This window comes from Penicillium verrucosum, assembly GCF_028828655.1.
Source record: "Penicillium verrucosum strain IBT 35672 chromosome Unknown utg000003l_segment0_segment0, whole genome shotgun sequence".
NCBI lineage: Eukaryota > Fungi > Ascomycota > Eurotiomycetes > Eurotiales > Aspergillaceae > Penicillium > Penicillium verrucosum.
In genome coordinates, this window is record NW_026643212.1 from 1,532,060 (window position 1) to 1,551,050 (window position 18,991).

At 43.1% G+C, this 18,991-nt stretch overlaps 3 protein-coding genes across 3 annotated transcripts; 1 reads left to right on the forward strand and 2 right to left on the reverse strand.

The window, feature by feature from the left end:
- Window positions 1-1,489: 1,489 nt before the first annotated feature.
- N7516_008283 (uncharacterized protein) lies at window positions 1,490-3,503 on the reverse strand (the record flags this gene model as incomplete). Its single annotated transcript, XM_057221002.1, has 7 exons — window positions 1,490-1,541; window positions 1,589-1,939; window positions 2,012-2,123; window positions 2,182-2,688; window positions 2,743-2,922; window positions 2,979-3,086; window positions 3,140-3,503. The coding sequence occupies 7 exons, from the start codon at window positions 3,501-3,503 to the stop codon at window positions 1,490-1,492; spliced, it is 1,674 nt and encodes a 557-aa protein (XP_057071274.1).
- A 2,012-nt stretch (window positions 3,504-5,515) lies between these two features.
- On the forward strand, window positions 5,516-9,233 carry N7516_008284 (uncharacterized protein; the record flags this gene model as incomplete). The annotated part of the gene is made up of 6 exons (XM_057221003.1): window positions 5,516-5,926; window positions 5,974-6,289; window positions 6,350-7,507; window positions 7,555-8,795; window positions 8,857-9,145; window positions 9,205-9,233. The coding sequence occupies 6 exons, from the start codon at window positions 5,516-5,518 to the stop codon at window positions 9,231-9,233; spliced, it is 3,444 nt and encodes a 1,147-aa protein (XP_057071275.1).
- A 596-nt stretch (window positions 9,234-9,829) lies between these two features.
- Window positions 9,830-10,636, reverse strand: N7516_008285 (uncharacterized protein; the record flags this gene model as incomplete). Its single annotated transcript, XM_057221004.1, has 2 exons — window positions 9,830-10,268; window positions 10,332-10,636. The coding sequence occupies 2 exons, from the start codon at window positions 10,634-10,636 to the stop codon at window positions 9,830-9,832; spliced, it is 744 nt and encodes a 247-aa protein (XP_057071276.1).
- Between the last annotated feature and the right edge of the window lie 8,355 nt (window positions 10,637-18,991).

Genomic DNA, 18,991 nt, shown 5'->3' on the forward strand with positions numbered 1-18,991 from the left:
TTTTCCGCAACGCGATATTCACGATCCTGAACGTAAAAAAATGAAGCCAGTATCATTGGAGGCTCTAGGTCGTGAGGCAAACGCGTTTTTACGTGCCATTTCCTAGGGCTACTTTGTGCACCAAGTTTGAAATGGTTTGGAGTGGAATCAGGGAACTGAGAAGATCTATTCAATTAATTGCGAAAGATGATTCGCAATTGGCTTGACAGATATATATAATCTTCACGGATCTCCGTGACCGGTGTCGACACTGTCGAGTTTCTATAGTCAGACCCATGTGAATTAGTATCATGTCTCAAAAAGATCCACTACGGTACATCAAGCTGGTCAACCCTACATAAGCAGGTTGTACCTTCCGGCATATAGTCGCAGCGGAAATTCATAGTCCAGCGTTGCTGTTGAAGTGTGGCATTGTGAAATCGATCACTCAGCGCATTTCGGTAATACGATAACCGCTATACCGGACAAAGTATTAATGCGGAGAAATCTCACAATATGAATAATATGAATGCGAATATGAATAACGCGTTTATTCGCGCGAATAAAAAATTAACTTATTCATATTCGCATTCCTTTATTCCTTTCGGAACCCTAATTACAGCGAGGGGCGGAAAGGACCCAAAGAGACTATGAATGGTGTCCAGAAGCATCAGAGGAAGAAGTTAGAACAGGAGAGGGGTAGCAGTGAGGATAGCGTAAGCTAAAGGTGAGCCTAGGCCACGGTCATCTTGGCCCGAAACACAAGGAGAGCACCGTGCTCTAAACCCCTGCGCATACAGGCGGATTGGCGCGAGGGAAAAGGATTAGGAAGACCATAGATAGGGGTTGTGTGGGATGCTGTAGAATGGCTGCTGGCCTCGAGTCCTTGGATCATGGTCTGTCATAGCTCTAGAACTATGTATGAATGATGAACTTGATTAAAATATAATATTACGATGTATTTCACAGTTACGTCCTCTTACTTGAAGGTGTGGGAACGGTACATGATAAACGGAAAACAGGCCGGCACTGTATACGATATAATAGGGTAAGATGTAATCATCTCTAAACACCAGGTGATCGATAAGGCGTCTTACCACTTGCTCACATAATTGGTAAAGATGGAATTGTCCCACGGGCTCGGATTAGTAGACACTAGTGAGATGATATTCCTATTTAACCCAGTATAGCCATCAACTAGGATACCCAATTTGGGGACAGAAGAGGAGGCAAGTTTATTTACACGAAGTAGTTCTTTATGCGTGTGTGTGGCCTCGCTAAGCAGCTTGTTTGTCTTGATTGCTACATGGTATTGTTGGCCATATTGATGGTATTTGCTGATGAAGGCGCTAGGATGAGCCTTTACAGATTATCTTTAGCTTAGAAAGAAACCGCAAGCCAGAAAACGATACCCAGGCCTTGAGACCACTAGACCCTGTGGCAACATAGCCTTCATGGCGTGTTGGTACTGTGGCAGGTGAATAGACAGACCTGTCAGAAATATCTGTAATTAGATCGTGTACAGATGACGCTTCGATGGCTCTGGTTTCGGTGGATCGGCACTGCACATGGTCAGTAAACAGTTGACACTTGGAAGAATATACCCTACCCATTGAACGTCAAATTGGCTAGCAGATCTCCATTTCCGCTAAAAATAGGATCCTTCATCAGATAGCTTCCCTTTCCAGGCAGGAAAAGTCGGTGATGATCAGCGAGGCCATTTACAAGTCTGTCTTCAACCCTTTCAAGGGCAAATCTCAAGCTTTTGCTCAGCTCGTCCGTCCATTCCTTTGCGACTTCCTTTGGATCCTGACTCCAACGCATATTTCCTTCTTCCTCCGGGGTGACTTGAATAGGTGGAGTGTCAGTGTCTCTGAGAATGGCAAACTGCAAACCACCATCTTCAACCGCTGCCATAGTAAACTTGATATGCCAAGATATAGCAAACGTCATTGCCGTACTGTGGATTCATTCGGCACTGTTAGTTCATGTTCCTTATGATCGGCAAGCTCTTAACGGGTTCCATGCGTACTATGTAAATACTTTCGACCGATGCTCTGCCCGGAAGCAGAAAGTGCTGCTACCATATAGATCGACCAGTTCTTTACCGGGATGGAATTTGAGGGAAGCAGAGACATCGCTGCCTACAGGCACCTTCCGTTAGCCTTTTGCCACTTATCGCAGGGTTTAGGGGGAACATACACCATTGCATTACCACCATCTTGTCATTCATGTCAATCTCATTGACAGCATTCTTTCTGCTTGTCCGATATTCTCCAGATAGTTTCCACACTTCTCCCTGCTTCATCTCCGGAAACTGATACTGGTTGGTTTGAGCAAGAGGATCTCCAACTTGGAAATTCATCTCAGTATTGAAAGGAAGATCTGGGTCTGAAGGACTATAATAGCAAACTGGTTCGTTGGGGTAAGGAACCATGCCGATGACAATTTCTCGCATGAGACTTTGCATCCAGGGCCAGAACAAGCCGCGGCTCATGACAAAGGTGCCATCCCGATCTCCATCAACCCAGGCTCCGCTATACTCAATGCTCCCGCTTACCGGGGGATCTTGAAAGTTGGACATCATCAAATATGAGATGGCGTTGGTGTCCAGGTTATCGCTTTTTTTCTGTGAGCCATCCAGCCCTTTCCACGGATAGGAGGAATAGTCGATGCTGGTGGGTGGGAATGTGGGTGCGTATTCGTTCACTGTCGGCACATTGGTGAGGACCGGTGGTTAGGTAATCACAGTATGGACCTTACACTCCTTATCTTCTTCCTGTCGTCTTGCTGAGTAACCTATAATGTTGGTCCTCTTCACATTCATGTACGTCAACCATTCATTGATACCATTTGTAAAGGTGGAACGGGCCTGGTCGGTCAGATTTTTCAAAAAATCAGTCTTCCCGAAACAACTGAGACCAGGGTTCCATTTAGTTGTCGCTGTTGTATCAAATGTTATTCAGGGTCTGGTAGAATCCATCGTAGGGAACACTTACATGATGCATCGATGAACAACATTGCGAGACTGAAATTGGAATTGGGAAGTCCAGCACGCTCCTTGTACTCCCGGAACTCTTGCGAGTCTTTAGTGATCTGCTTTCTTTCTATATACTTGGTGAGTGATAATGATTGGGTAATGTTATCCAGATGGCCTTACCAATCTTAACCGAGAAAGCAAAAACCCAGTTGTCGATCTCCAACTCGAGTTTGGTATCATCCTTAGGGTTGGGAGACAGGAAAAGGGAAACCTTACCCCTCGTCATGCGAAGTTTGAAGAACAACATTGGGTCATTGGTAGTGACCTGTAGGCTGACGGTGGGCTTACCAACATCGAATTCCAGGGACCCATTCCTGCTCTCGTACTTGAAATATCTCAAAGGGTTCTTCTCATCGGGTTCATTCTGGGCAAGCTGCCACATATGACTGAACGAATCATTGATCATTTTCTGCGACAGGAAAACAGCTTGACTATAGGGAGCAGGATTAACCGTGGATGCATAGCTATTTTCTGTTGTCGCCATGATGGAAAGATTGCTTGCGATGTGTTGAAGGGCTTACTTTTTAGTATGTGGTGGGAGAGGAAACAGAAAGCTTTAAATATATATACATATCTATTTCCCCATCCTCTCTCTTGTACACCGCCTGTATGACATCTTCAATCATATTGTTATCTCAACATGAGATATGTGATTGATGCATGTGTCATAGGATGAACATCGGTGTAGACCTCCTGCATAACATGACTAGTAGATACATCACTAGGCTTGCGCGTATGCGTCATCAGCTGAACACGTAAGAAGTGCCGAGAAACAAGGGAAGCACCGTGCTCGAAAGCCCTGCACATACAGGCGGCGTGGGGCGTGGAAAAGGATTAAAAGGGTTATTGAGTTGGGGGGTTGCTGCCCCAGGAGCCTATGGGGACAAGAGACTATAGAGTGGCTGCTGGCTTCGAGAACATGAAGCAATGTCTTTCATAGCCCTAGGTCTCGGTATGAACAATAAAGTTGGTTAAATGATCAATTGCGCGATTTGAAATCCATCGGGTAGAGAAATCCGTATGCAGCTGAGCCAGATGCTGCACCATCGTTCCCCGAGCTTGATCATGGGTGGGGTGTGAAACCAAAGGACTGGCAGTGAGCTGAATGGTAGCATGTAGTGAGTGCTAAATTATAACACATAATTATTGGGCCTAATCTAGCGCAGCTGGCTGGGTCAGTCTTCGTCATGAGAATCATGGGACATGCTTCGGGTCCATAGAAGCAGCTACTTTTCGTTACCATTAGCTACATAATCCCAATCAGGTAGAGCGGCCAAGCTGAGATCAGCATCCAGCACAGCCTTGCATTAGCCGCCCCTCTCCCTCCGTCCAATTGTTGGCATAATGTGGGGTATTTATGCGGAGGCAGGCGGGGCGGTACGTTCCGTTCCTTCCGTTAAGCAATCGGATAAGGATCGGCAATCTATAGATCTTGACCGCCTTGCTCCTCAGCTAAAATCAGAATCGCCGGAATCCACAGGATTTGGATCGGCGGAAGCTGGGGTGGCGTAGCTGGGTATGAACAAGGTGGGATCACACGATAGGATGAGAGGAAACAATGCTCTTGTAAGATCCATATATAGCAATGGACGAGACGCAGGAAAATGCAGTACACGTAGTAGTATAGTGATATCTCATCCACCACCGCAGAATGGCCCAGAGTATGACGACGGAATTTTACGAGCGGAAGCATTAGGGGGGGGGGTGAAAAATTGATAAAGCTGCAAAGTACGCAATAGCATATACTTCTATTAAGGCCATGGTGTTACGAACTATTAGCTCACAGTGCATGATGGAATACTTTTAAGTTTCCTATTTTTACTTATCGTCTATCAATTTCTGGTCTGGAAAACAGGGAATCCTTGCGTGGCAGAAGCAAGAATGTTTAATTCCTCAGAACTTCCACCGCCATAATATGCAGAGTGCCTGTGAATGCGTGGTTACTGTGGACTATATCCTTCATCCCTCACAGCACCCGGGCACACGAGAGCTCATCTCTTGAGACAGAATATGTGTATGCATGTGGGCGAATTTGGACGGAATAGTATGATCTTGTCGATGCAACCTGAACAGCGTAGCGAGTGGCCATTTATGCATGATGATGATGATGATGATGATGATGATGAGGCCTTGAGAATTTGATATCCACCCCGGCGCCTACATGGTCAAATAGAAATATCCTGTGTAACCATGTATTGTTAGTACGTGCAGCCTGCACACTGTCCAGAAGGTTAGGTAAAATCAGACCCAACCTCAATTGATCAGGCATTGGTGATGTACTCCATCTTCGACTGCCCCACCCAACAAGGGTTTTACTAACAGGTATAGTGTCCTTGAAACATCACGCTACCCCTCGCCAATCAGACCTCCTCCGAGGCCTATATCTTCTATTGAAATTCAGGGTTATTGAAGGACTTACAACCCACTATCAGCATATTTCACAACTCCTTCTGAGAAAAATATCTTCAATCGAGCAATTCCCCATCACATAGCAAGATGATCACAGTTACCAAGGATGGGGAGTTGATGACCAACTATTCCACAATCAACCCAGTCCCGGCTGGTGAGGTCTTCGGGGTCTTTACCGATCACACGAACCAGCCCGCTGTGATGAGTCTCAGTGAGGACAACATTCTATATCTCATCATCAGCAACAACGGCAAAGTCACCCGTTTTAACTTCGGTAAAAGCTCGGGCGTAGTCGGAGAGGGGAGGAAGGTCCTGGCCTTTGCGGTGCAGCAGGCCCCTGATGGCACGTTGGATATCTGTATGGCAGTCAATCAGCCCACAGACAGCTGTCACTTCTACCTGCTGCATGCCATTAAGCCGGAAGGCCTTCTTCACCCTATACCTTTGGACAAGATCATTAATTCAGTGGACTTCCCCATCGTCAAGCACATATATATGGTAGGTCGAAACCCACGCTTCGGTATTTGCTTTGCTGACCTTGCAAGGGCAACAAATCCACCGCCATATCCAGGTCCCTTCCTCTCGTGATGATTGCCTTCAATCGACCAGACCGACTTACCAAAACGGAAGATCTCAACTTTGTCAAGTTCAATGGAAAGAAAGCTGAGCGTAACGGGTGCTGGAATACCCATGCAAACCCCAAGGAGATTCTGGCGGTAGAGCTCGGAACATGCAATATGGGAGATGGGGCGTTGATTCTGTATAAAGGCCACAGTGGCAACAGCCACCTGCTTTTTCAAACGTTTCCCAGCCCGGAAGAAAATGAAGAAAAATTCTCCGTTGAGCCTGTGTGTCCAAAGGGTGAGTTATCCTCTTGGCCAAATACATAGTTGTCGGAAATTTGTTAACGTGTACTCACAGGGGCGGTGGGACTGAGTAGCTTCCTTGATCCCCAAACGCGAACGACAAATATGTTAGTTGCAGGCACGGCTATCAGTTGTTTCCATCCTAAAGATTACCTCTCGCCCAAAGGCACTGGGAAGGTAATTGATACTCTAGAGAAGGTCCCTGGGCTGAAGGATATCCACTGCTCCCAGACACGAGGGCATCTTCGCCTATGGTATACAACAGTACAAAATGCAGTATACTACTATACCACCACAACCGCAGACCTGACAGAAGGGCTAAGTATTCCGCTGATCCCCGAAGGACAGGGCGGCCGTGTGTCTGGTCTTCTCTGTTCTCAGGCGAGAGATGAGAAGAGGGATCTTCTAGTCAGCAGTCTTCTTTCCGTGGACCAGGATGCAAACATCTGTCTCCTCCAACAAGACTCGGCTTCTAAGGTCTGGCAAAAATATCCTTTCTTTGTGTCTTCGGAGAAGGATGTCAGGGAAGTGCAGAGCTATATGCTCCGATTCCGAGTAATCCAAAAGAAGGGCTCTGAAGAACTCAATGACGGCGATGAGCGCGACATGATCCTTGGTTCTTCGCTGTATGTCACCTGCTCGGGTCTTGTCCGGTGCTTTATTAATGGAAAGGCTATGACCATCTCACCCACTGGCGGTTGGTATCAGACTGATGCCAAGGGAGTGCTTAACATCCTTCTGCAAACCGAGGACGCCACCTGCCATCAATTCGCTGCTCAGCGCTATCGCCCGGCAGAGGTGCCCGGCGAAAAGCCACCACGGAACAGTGAGAGAGTTATAGCGGACCCCATGCTAGATCCTTCGGAAAAGGTGATCGGACGACTCAAAAACATCAAAACCGAGGCCGATCTCCGAGGGCTTTGCAGGCAGGATGGAACCCCACTAGTTGGGCCAGACGTGGCGGATGGAGATGTCTGTCGGGCTGCGAAGGCGTTCCAACAGCTGTCTGACCGGGCAGGTGAGATTCACCTCGACAAATATTCAAAGCGGAGGGTATACGAGATGGCTATCCTGGAGTTGAACGGTCAGCCTGCCAGTGGGGTGATTGCACCCTGTGGGCTTTTGGATGATGCAGGGGACTGGTTGGTGGGAGCCTGGAATTGGGTCTCAGAGAAAGCGCAGGATGCGATTGACTGGGGTCTCACGCTTGTCGGTGAGTATCTTCCTTCGGTCTGGTTCTCTTGCTAATGACTTATTAAGGCGATGTCTGGAAATTCATTGTGAAGATTGGTGAGGGAATTTTCGAGATTGCTCTAACGACCATCACCTCAATCATCAAGGGCATCGTGTGGGTTTTCAAGAAGATCGGTGCCCTTATTAAGGACATCATTGAGGCCCTTGGATTTCTCTTTGGTTGGGGTGATATCCTGGACACCACAGATAGTATTGTGGCTGGATTCAACGCAACCCTGGACCACGGCAAGACAATGCTGGACTCTGCTGAGGGCACCGTTCACGACTGGTTGGAGACTATGGGCCGCACACTCAAGCAACAGCTGCCCATGCTCCAGGAATATGAGTACGAGAGAGGCTTGGAGAATATGGCGTTGGGAAAAGTGCTATCGGGGAGCAAGCAGACTGATCGTGATGAGGTGAAGGACAGCGTCGCGTACAACTGGTCAGCCTACAACTTCACCTACGGAGGAGGCACAAGCAATGTAGTTTTGGTTGATAATGTCTCCAAATATGCATTTGGGGTCGATGATGAGCTGCTGGAGCTGTGGGATACGGCCATTGAACAACTCGGCGCCATGACCAATACGGTGGTCAAACTTGCCGACGAATTTATCGCAATTTTCCAGTCTGGCAAACTCAACATCCGGACATTGATCAGCAAACTGGGCACCATTCTCATCGATGAGCTTGTCAATGCGCTCAAAGGATTAGCAGATATCATCTTCCGCGCTGTGTCGGCAGGGATCAGCATTGCTAAGGACCTGGGAAATGCCAAGATCGAGATTCCAATCATCAGCTGGGTCTGGGAAAATTTGATCGCAAAGGGCCGACCATTAACCCTACTCAACTTCTGTGGCCTTCTGGTTGCCATCCCCACAACAGTGCTGTACAAAGCAATCAACAAGTCCGCGCCCCCGAAACTGAGCAGCCGAGTGAACAAGGATACGTTTGCTCAGCACGTCACTAGCAAGGGAAACCCCAACCTCTCGAAAGACATCAACAACTTTACCCTCTGTTCCAAGTCAGGGTTGGGACTAGTGTCGGAGGAGTTTAGTACCCTCGGGCTCCTGGCCGATGGGACCTTCGAAGGGCTGGGGCTCAGTGGAATCCCGAGTGGGTTCATTAACAACTTCATGGATATATTCGACTCTGTTTCATTGACATTTGAGGTCGTGGGTGGATTTGTAGAGTGGCCTATTGTCCCGGATGGCCCCAGGGCAGAGTGCCCTAGCGATTTTGACCTTGCCACATTCAACAAGTACTCAGTATGTCCTCCAACAATCTGCCCTCCAACAATCTAAATACCCTTCCACTAACACAACTAAGGGATTGGCCATGAAAGCCGTCGACATGGGATCCGACGTAATCATCAAGGTTGTGGCCAAATCAAAAAAAGCACCGCGCCCAGTCGTCAAACGCTGGAAGGCCACCGTGGGCGCCGTTACCTCGGTGCCAAAGCTGTGTTTATCTATTTCCAACGGCATTCAAGATAACCAAGAAGGAAAGAAGAACAATCTCCTGGTCATCAACGAGTTCCTTGAGGCCGCGCTGGAATTCGGAAAGCAATGGGGGAGTCGGTTGCGGTGTGGAACAGCGAGATTCAGAATCCGGTCATGTACGCCGGATTGTTTGTCAAGCAGGTGTGCGCGTATACTATCTACGGCCTGGAAGTAGTGGACTTTGGAATGGGGATGATCGAGTAGTGCCGTTAAGACGTTCTATCCCACGCAGAGGGTAGCCTGAAGGTGTGGGTTATTTCTTAATGACAGAAATCTGTCTGTATTGAATTGTATGGGCACCACGGCTGATATTGAGAACTCTAACTTTCTAAAATGACAAAACCCGCTATTTCAACAATCTGTGCGGTAATGATGACTAATGGTAATATGCACTTTTAGTGTGGTATATCCAGTACCCGAAGTCACATGATCTCCATGGTATAATACCATGTAAATCCATGTATGCAACCCTGCACTTTGACAGAGGAGGCTAAATAGATCTGGCGACCCGGACTCCGGGTCGGTAAATCGACCAGCAGCAAGTCTCACCAAGGACATAGGACTTGAATAATCTAATTTACTGGGCACAGGATTATATAAAGGACGTTACTTGACCATCTTGAGGGGGCCGTATCTTCTAAGAGTCAGGGTAAACTACAGGGGGTATCATTTCTCATGAACTCTTCTCGCTATAACTAGAAGGTAAAAGTACACTAAATATTATTATTTGTATCAGAGGGGTGATAGTATATACAGTACTCTAGGACGACTCGTATCTGTCAACTCTAGAGCGATGGGGGCTACCGCAGTAGAATGCACTGGACTGCATTCGCAAACAGCGACTTCGCATAGGCATAATGAAACCACGCGAGGTATTCCGCCACTGATGGTTCGTTTTTTTGAGGATTACAACGGAAGTGCTGTAGCTCGAATTGCACTAGGGGCTCAGCGCCTATGCGTGGCGATCGAGTTATTTGGAAACGGTGGCAGCCTGCAAAAGTGAACTCGTCCGAGCCAAACCCATAATCCACGTAGCTGGCCCGCTGGCCCGATGATTCCGGTCCTATTTGCTTGTCCATCACTTTGAATGACCCGAAAAGGGAGCTGCCGACGGGGAGAAGGTGACTTCGAGGAAGCTCGGAAGTATTCCAGATCTGGCATGCCTGTGGATCTCCTTGGAAACCTATAACGACGATTTCAGTCAGCAGAGGAAACCTCTGAGTACCATTCCACAACACTCTTGTCCCCAGATTTATGAAGGTTCTCCAGGACGTAGGAATTTTCTCCCAGAAAGTTGCTCACCCGTATACCGCGCTGGCAGCAAATTCCAGCCCCCCCAGTCGTAGGATAGACCTCTCGAACCCAAAGATGAACCCGCCAAAGAACCCTCGGGTGAATAACGCCAATGCTTCCTCATCGCTTAACCCCGCAACCACAGACTCTGGAAACGCCTGAGTGACATTATCCGTGGCTGTTACATGATGGCGAGGATTAACAAAGTGGAAGGAAGATGAAACCAGAAACTCCGGGCGCACAGGCAAAGTAAATTGAGACTGGCGGAGTGATTGGAAGAAGGAAAGACGCGGAAGCCGCCATTGGGAGGACATTTTCAGAGCTGACATGAGTTGTAAAAACTCCTTGTCAGCTCTGGGAAAGTATGGTCCATTTTATCATCGACTGCCGTAATCTATCATGACTCATTAACGGTACGAGCCATGAAGCCCTGGGGGTCCCGAAGTCAGTATAAATAGGCGAAAGGGATGCTAAATTGAGTGTAGTCAACTTTTGGTGGGTTCCTGCAGTCCATACTAGTGGTTCGATCCGGCCTTGGACAACTTTGGAAGAAGCCGAAGGGACCCGGCAACGGCCCGGGAAAGATCGGCTCGGATTGACAGAAATCTGACGTATTGAAATGTATGGACCTCAGGGCTGATCTGGAGAACTCTGCATTTTCTACATAATAGAAACTGCTGTTTCGGTGCGGTTAATGACTAAGCTAGATTACATAATCTTCCATGGTTTAATACCATGTAAATCCATATATGCAACCTTACAATTTGACACACCCCCCAGCTCTTAAAGCCTGCATTTTCCTGGCTTTCAGAGCTGCCAAATCCTTCATTTCTTCACTTCTTTTCTACTTCTTCTAGATGAATCAGATGCCTGATTTCTCTCATCCCAATCATCTCTCGGAAGAGATGCTGCTTCTGTCTTGGAAGCGCCTTTATAAGTCCATCTGCAGGCATAGCTGTAGTTAGAACCTAGTCCACTTTGACTCTACCTACACTAACTTCTTACTTCATCTAGGATCGATTGATATCCATATGCCGTAGCTTCGTATATATCGTCGATCCTTCCTTCGTTAGTAGATCGACTGTCTACTGATTGTCGTATATAATAGATAAGGGATAATCTGGTTAGAAGCCTAGTACTTTAAGGACTCGGCGCCACTATTAGACGGTTTTTCCGGCTTCTGCTAGAGTAAGTAGCTCCGCCTTAGTTATCGACGTTGTTACCGTCTTCTACTTCGATGCTTTCTAATCGATTAGACCGCCGTACAACTTATAGATATAACCTTCCGAACTCTTCCTATCTTTATTATCTCCGAACGATATATCGCTTATAAATTTAACTGACTTTATAGCGAACTAGAGACCTTTTGATTCTTCTAAACCGAGGTTTTTGTTTGGTAGAGAAGACTCTTTTTAATTTGATTATTCTCTAATACTATATTTAATAGCCTAGAATCTAGTTTTATAGAGATATTGAATCACTCGGTCGATAGTATCGATATACTTCGGACCGGGGTTCGTTAGAAATTTAGCTAGTTTAGTTATAGCTTTTGCTATATCTAGCTAGGAGATAGTAGTAGTATACTAAGTAGATCTAACCTTAGCCTAGAAACTATAAATCTAGCTTAGTAATACTACTCTATTATATAGAAGAAGGGGTTTAGTAGCTAGGGGAGATCCTACTTTCCTAGTAGTGATTAAGCTATACTTAGCTACTATACTTTTAATATAACTATCTTAGTATAGCTAGAGTTTTATCTAATCTCTATCTCTAATAATACGGATATTTAAGAACTAGTTAGCTTTTAGTTCTCGTAATTCTTATTACTTTTTAATATCGTTATCTAGCTTAGCTACCTACTTAGTATAATAAGGATCTAGATAGTTTATAACGATAATATCGTCTATATAGAAGAAGACGATAATACTATTCTTAATAAAGATATACGGATCTTCCGGCACCGGGGTAAGGCCTAGTTTTACTAGTATCCTTATTACTTCTTACTACTACAATCTTAGTGATATTCGTAAGCTATAGAGAGCTTTATAGAGTAGCTAGTATTAACCTTATACTTCGAATCCTTATAAGCACTTAGTATAAACCTTACTTTAGAGTACTAAGTTTAGGAATATATTAACTACGTCTCTCTATATTATATCGAGATTAAAAGCTACTACTAAGGTAAAGATTGCTCTCGCTATTTTAATAGCTAGGGTAGCTACCCTTTTCTCTTCTATCGATATCTATTAAAGATCACCTCTAACGTAGATTCTCGCTTTAAACTTCTTAAGAAATCTATCTATATTAAATTTATAGGTAAAGACCTATTTTAACGGTAGTACCTAGATTCCTTTCTAATTCGGAATTAGTACCTTAGTATAGGTCTCTTTCTTCTTAAGTGTCTAAATTTTGAAGCTTACCGCTACTATAAATCCTTCTCTAAACCGGTACGTCTTAATCTATACCTAGTTCTCTAGTAGTAGGGGAAGTTTATCTCGGTAAAGCTTCTTATCGAATCTTTTGCTTATACCTATAGAGAAGGTATAAAGTAGGCTTAGTAGATTAAGAGATAGGTAGGTAGTATAATCTAGATCCGTCCTTAGTCTCCTAGATCTACTGCCGGTGATAACATTTAATATATCTATATTACCTAATATATCTCTTAGTACTCGTTAGGATAATAATAACGATACCTAGGAGGACGCTCGATAGAACTACTCTCGATAGGACTACTCTCGATAGGATAATAATAGTGCTAGTGAGTCTACTATTTCCCTTTATAGCTATCTCTCTATCTCTACTTCGTTATTACTTACTTTATTATCTCTTACTTCTATATCCCTATCTACCCCCCTAGTTTCGATCGACGGGATCACGGAGATCGGATCTAGCGACGATAATAGTGCTTCTCTAGGTCCTAGGTTCGATAGAATCGATAGATTTGGGGATACTAAGGCTGGTTTTAATAGTAGTAGGGAGGATAGTATATCTAGGAAGCTTTCTAATAGTCCTCTCTATAGATTTATTTGCTCTCCTATTGTTTGTTCTTTTGGTCTTATTATTGACTACGGGGTAGGCAATCTAGCTACTTTCTTTCTAATCTATAGTAGGGTTCTCTACCTAACCTCTTCTTTATTATCATTTCTATCATTTCTATCAACTAGATTATTAGCTATATTAATTGTATTAACTATATTAACTATATTATCTCTAGCTTGCTTAGTATGCTTAGTTTCCTTATATAGTGCTATCCTAGCTATCGATCTAGGCATCTCTATCTAGATGCTAATCTTAGCCTATACTTTATTATTAGTAAGTACTTATAGCTATATACCTAGTCTATCTATTATAGTACTAATTTTGCTGAGCGTAAGCGAAGCAAATAATACAGGCAATATAGTCAAGAATACTATGCCAAAAAACCCGCCTTGCGAATTCTGAGATCCTGGCCTCTGATTGGCTGGAAAATTGACTCCTCATGTGATCAGGGTAGGGTTAGTCACGTGATTCGACTTTAAGATATAGACACCTTGGTGCCTAATAAAGCACGTGATATATATATATAGATCACGTGAAATACACCGATCCACTTGGGATTAGGCGGCGATCACGTAAGCACCCTATAATCACGTGATATACACCGATCCACGCCGGATTAGGCGGTGATCACGTGAGTACCCTATAATCACGTGATATATACCGATCTACGCCGGATTAGGCGGTGATCACGTGAGTACCCTATAATCACGTGATATATACCGATCTACGCCGGATTAGGCGGTGATCACGTGAGTACCCTATAATCACGTGATATATACCGATCTACGCCGGATTAGGCGGTGATCACGTGAGTACCCTATAATCACGTGATATACACCGATCTACGCCGGATTAGGCGGTAATTACGTGATCACTATATAATCAGTAGCCTAAGGCACTAACTAGCTATATCACGTGATCCCGGGATATATTTAATCTACGCCGGATTAGGCGGTGATCACGTGAGTACCCTATAATCACGTGATATATACCGATCTACGCCGGATTAGGCGGTGATCACGTGAGTACCCTATAATCACGTGATATACACCGATCTACGCCGGATTAGGCGGTAATTACGTGATCACTATATAATCAGTAGCCTAAGGCACTAACTAGCTATATCACGTGATCCCGGGATATATCTAATCCACGCCGGATTAGGCGGCGATCACGTAATCACTATATAATTAGTAGCCTAAGGCACTAACTAGCTATATCACGTGATCCCGGGATATATTTAATCTACGCCGGATTAGGCGGCGATCACGTGATCACTATATAATCAGTAGCCTAAGGCACTAACTAGCTATATCACGTGATCCCGGGATATATCTAATCTATACCGGATTAGATCTAGATCGATTAGATTAGATACTCGATAGTAAAATCTAGATTAGATTAGATACTAAATTAGATTAGATCGATTAGTAAATTATTTAGATTAGATACTCGATCTAGAATCTAGATTAGATTAGATTATAGACTACCTTAGCTATATAATAGTCTAGATAGTATTCTAACTAAACTACTAATCTACCTACTAACTAGCTATTAATCAAGCGGGTAATCTAGCTACTAAGCTAGCTGCTAAACTAGCTACTAAGCTAAATAGTAGCCTAGATAGTAAACTACCTACTAGATACTAAGCTAGCTATAAACTACCTACTAAGCTAGCTACTAAACTAGCTGCTAAGCTAGATAGTAGCCTAGATAGTAAACTTACCTACTAGATACTAAGCTAGCTGCTAAGCTAGCTACTAAACTACCTATTAAGCTAGCTGCTAAACTAGCTGCTAAGCTAGCTACTAAACTAGCTGCTAAGCTAGCTGCTAAGCTAGATAGTAGCCTAGATAGTAAACTACCTACTAGATACTAAGCTAGCTATAAACTACCTACTAAGCTACCTACTAAGCTAGCTACTAACCTAGCTACTAACCTAGCTACTAAACTAGCTACTAAGCTAGCTACTAAACTAGATACTAAGCTAGCTACTAAACTAGCTACTAACCTAGCTACTAACCTAGCTACTAACCTAGCTACTAACCTAGCTACTAACCTAGCTACTAAACTAGATACTAAACTAGCTGCTAAACTAGCTGCTAAGCTAGCTGCTAAGCTAGCTGCTAAGCTAGATAGTAGCCTAGATAGTAAACTACCTACTAGATACTAAACTAGATACTAAACTAGCTGCTAAACTAGCTGCTAAGCTAGCTACTAACCTAGCTCCTAGCTACTAATCTAGCTCCTAGCTAGCTTAGCAGCTGCCTATATAGCTAATACTCTCTCTCTAGGACTAATATCTTAGTTAAGTATTATAATTCCTCCCCTACCCCCACCCTCTTAGGGGTGGGGGGTGGGGAGGAGGTTAAATTCCCCTACTACTCTTCATCGCCTATATCCCTATATAGACCTAGCTATAGGTATCTCCCTAAGCCTTCTTTAAAGCTAAATCCTTTTGCTTCTGCTAAGCTCAGCAAAATATCACCCGTATGCGTATCCACCCCTAGTGGTCGCTTACGGGTAGCTGGTAGTATCTTCTTCCTTAGGTATCGATATCGACTTCGAATATCTCCTTAATTCATCGAAAACGGTATCTCTAACGACGTCTACCCTTCCTATACTAGTACGTTCTTTATAGGGAAACTATACTTTATATAGGTTCTTAGAGATATACCCTACGAGATATCCTATCTCTACTTTAGGTACTATCTTATCTAATTAGACTCTCTTAATGATTCTCGAGTACGTTAGATAGCTATATAATCTTATATTTAAAAGGTTAATCTCTTAGTAATAGATGCTATCTAGTACGGTATGCTTTATTAGTTCTTTCTAAGGTATAATCTATTAATCTCTAATCTTTATCGGAGTCCTATTAAGGATATATACTACTATATATATTACCTCTAGCTATAGGTTCTTAGGGAGATCTATATTATTAATTAGAACTCTAGTAGTTCTTATTACTATCCCCCTAGATCTCTCAGTAGGACTATTTATCTCCGGTAAGCTAGGTAGCAAATGCTTAATTATATATCCCTCGGCTTCTATTATTATTTTAACTTCGAGACCCGTACTCCGCTTATTATTATAGTAGAATACCCTAATCTCGATTTTTAGCTAGTTCTTAACTAATACTAGGAACTTCCTAACCACTATTTAGTATTCACTTTTCTTAGTATATATAAAGACAAAGTAGCACTTAATACTATTAAGGTAAAAATACGTTATCTAGATATATCTATTATAAGCAGTTTAATTCTATACTAGATCGAAGTAGATATATCTAAATATACTATATACTTAGCCTATTTTCCGGCGAGAGATTTGCTTCGGGGTATCTGCTAATTAACAAGCTTTATATACCTACTCCTTACTAAGATTGCTTTTAATAGTAATCCCCTTAGTCATCTCTACTAGCTTAGTAAGACGTTACTAACTAATATAGCCTAGGCGCCTATACTAAGTTTAGATCGAAGCTTCTAACTTTAGCTCACTTACTAACTTCTTTATAGTAGTAAGAGCTATATCCTTCGACGTCTTTAGTTATTTTAACTATATCAACTTCTAGTCCTAATATACTCTATATACCGGTTTTCTAGCAGTTGTTTCGATATAGTTCTTCCTAAAGTTTATTATCATCCCCGCCTTTATTATTAATCTATTAGATATCAGATTACTATAGAAATTAGGCGAGTACTTAGTGTTATATAGCTTTATTTTGACTGCTTTGCTGCTATCAACTACGCTAACACTATAGATTACTATAGTGCCTACCCCATCGATGCTTATTTCCGTATCCCCTACCCTAACGCTGCTCTATATATCTTCGAAAGTTTTAAACAACTCCCGATTGTTATATATATATATCTACGCTCCGGTGTCAACTACCTATCTCCGTCCAATTGGTTCGGCTTCGTGGATTTAGGTAGATATAATAGTAGAGGTTAGAATTTGCTTACTAGCCGCCGGCTTATTTGCCTAGGGCTTACTTTCTTACTTACTAGCCGCCGGCTTAATTGCCTAGGGCTTACTTGCCTAAGGCACGCCGGCCTATAGCTTAGTTTCCTAAGGCTTACCTATCTTTAGCCCGCCGGCCTATGGCTTAGTAGCCTATATAGAGAAGAACCTATATAATAAGTCATCTTTATTATTAAGGGTAGCATTTACTTACTACGCTGCCTTCCCCTATTATACTAGGTTTTCTTAACGTCTCTTATCAACCTAGGCCTTTTAAGTAGGGTTAGCCTTTATGGCTTTCTCCTATTTCTGCTTAGCTTCTTTATTTCTAGTATACCTAGAAGGCTTATCCTTATTAAAGACATCCTAATACTTTTAAGATAGATACCGTCTATAATTCTATCTATATATATATAGCTTTAATTTAAACGGTAGTTCTTCTCTAGCTAACTTCGTATTAGCTAACTTTTTATCCGAGGTCTTTAGCTTAGCTTCTTCGTAGCCTTACTATATCGAAAAAGTAGCTTTAGAGATACCCCTTTGATTAGTAACTAGCTTGCTATAGGTAATCTTCTAGTATACTCGATACCGGTTAAGAAGCTTAGTGAATCCGATATCTTCTTTATCTTATAGTCTTAGAGTCTATATCTTATAGAATCTAGGTAATATTACTAAGATAGTATCGAGGAACTAAGTTAAAGTATTATTTACTTCTAGCATTCCTACTCTTTTATAGCTTAATTAAACTATCTCCTAGTTTAATAACTATTTATTAATATTTATATTTTTATCTAACCCTCTATCTAGGCTTCTCTATTATTAACGGAGCCTAGTAGAATAGGTCGGATTATACTCCGAGGCGAACCTTTCTCGAAGGTTTCGGAGTAGACTATATAGAGTCTTATAGTCTATAATAAACGGCTAGAAGTTTACGTAAACGCTATTCCGGATTGCCGTTATAATCATACTTAATCCCTTCTTTTCCTAGGTATAAAGCGTATTCTTTATCGACTAGTTCGATTGAATCACTTTATAAGTATCGACCTATTTATCGCTATACTTCTTTTCCGCTTCTTTAATCGATATAATCTCTGCCGGAGCTTTCCGTATCTCCGGTTCTTATTCCTTACTAGGATTATATAGCTCCTAAACGTCAAATTGTACTACAATCGATTCGATATTGGCGATCTATACATCCTAAGTTTCGGTGTCCTTAAGGATAACGCGGGAGGATGGACCCGCGGAGAGATAATCGGCTATGATTTGTTAACAGATTTCCGATTTTTCTTCGATTTAGGGGTTGCTTCGTCGCTAGGTAGATGACTTTCTGTCACTTTGACTACCTCAGTATCGATAGAAGCAGGGTTGATCTTTGAATTGATGTTTAATGGAACAAAGCCGGGCTCATAACTGACAGAAATCTGACGTATTGAAATGTATGGACCTCAGGGCTGATCTGGAGAACTCTGCATTTTCTACATAATAGAAACTGCTGTTTCTGTGCGGTTAATGACTAAGCTAGATTACATAATCTTCCATGGTTTAATACCATGTAAATCCATGTATGCAACCTTGCAATTTGACACGGATATCAAAATTTAATTAGTCATCATCAACACCCCGGGGCCTTCCGGGCTGTCAATAGTTACAAAGATGAGAGTTGAAGA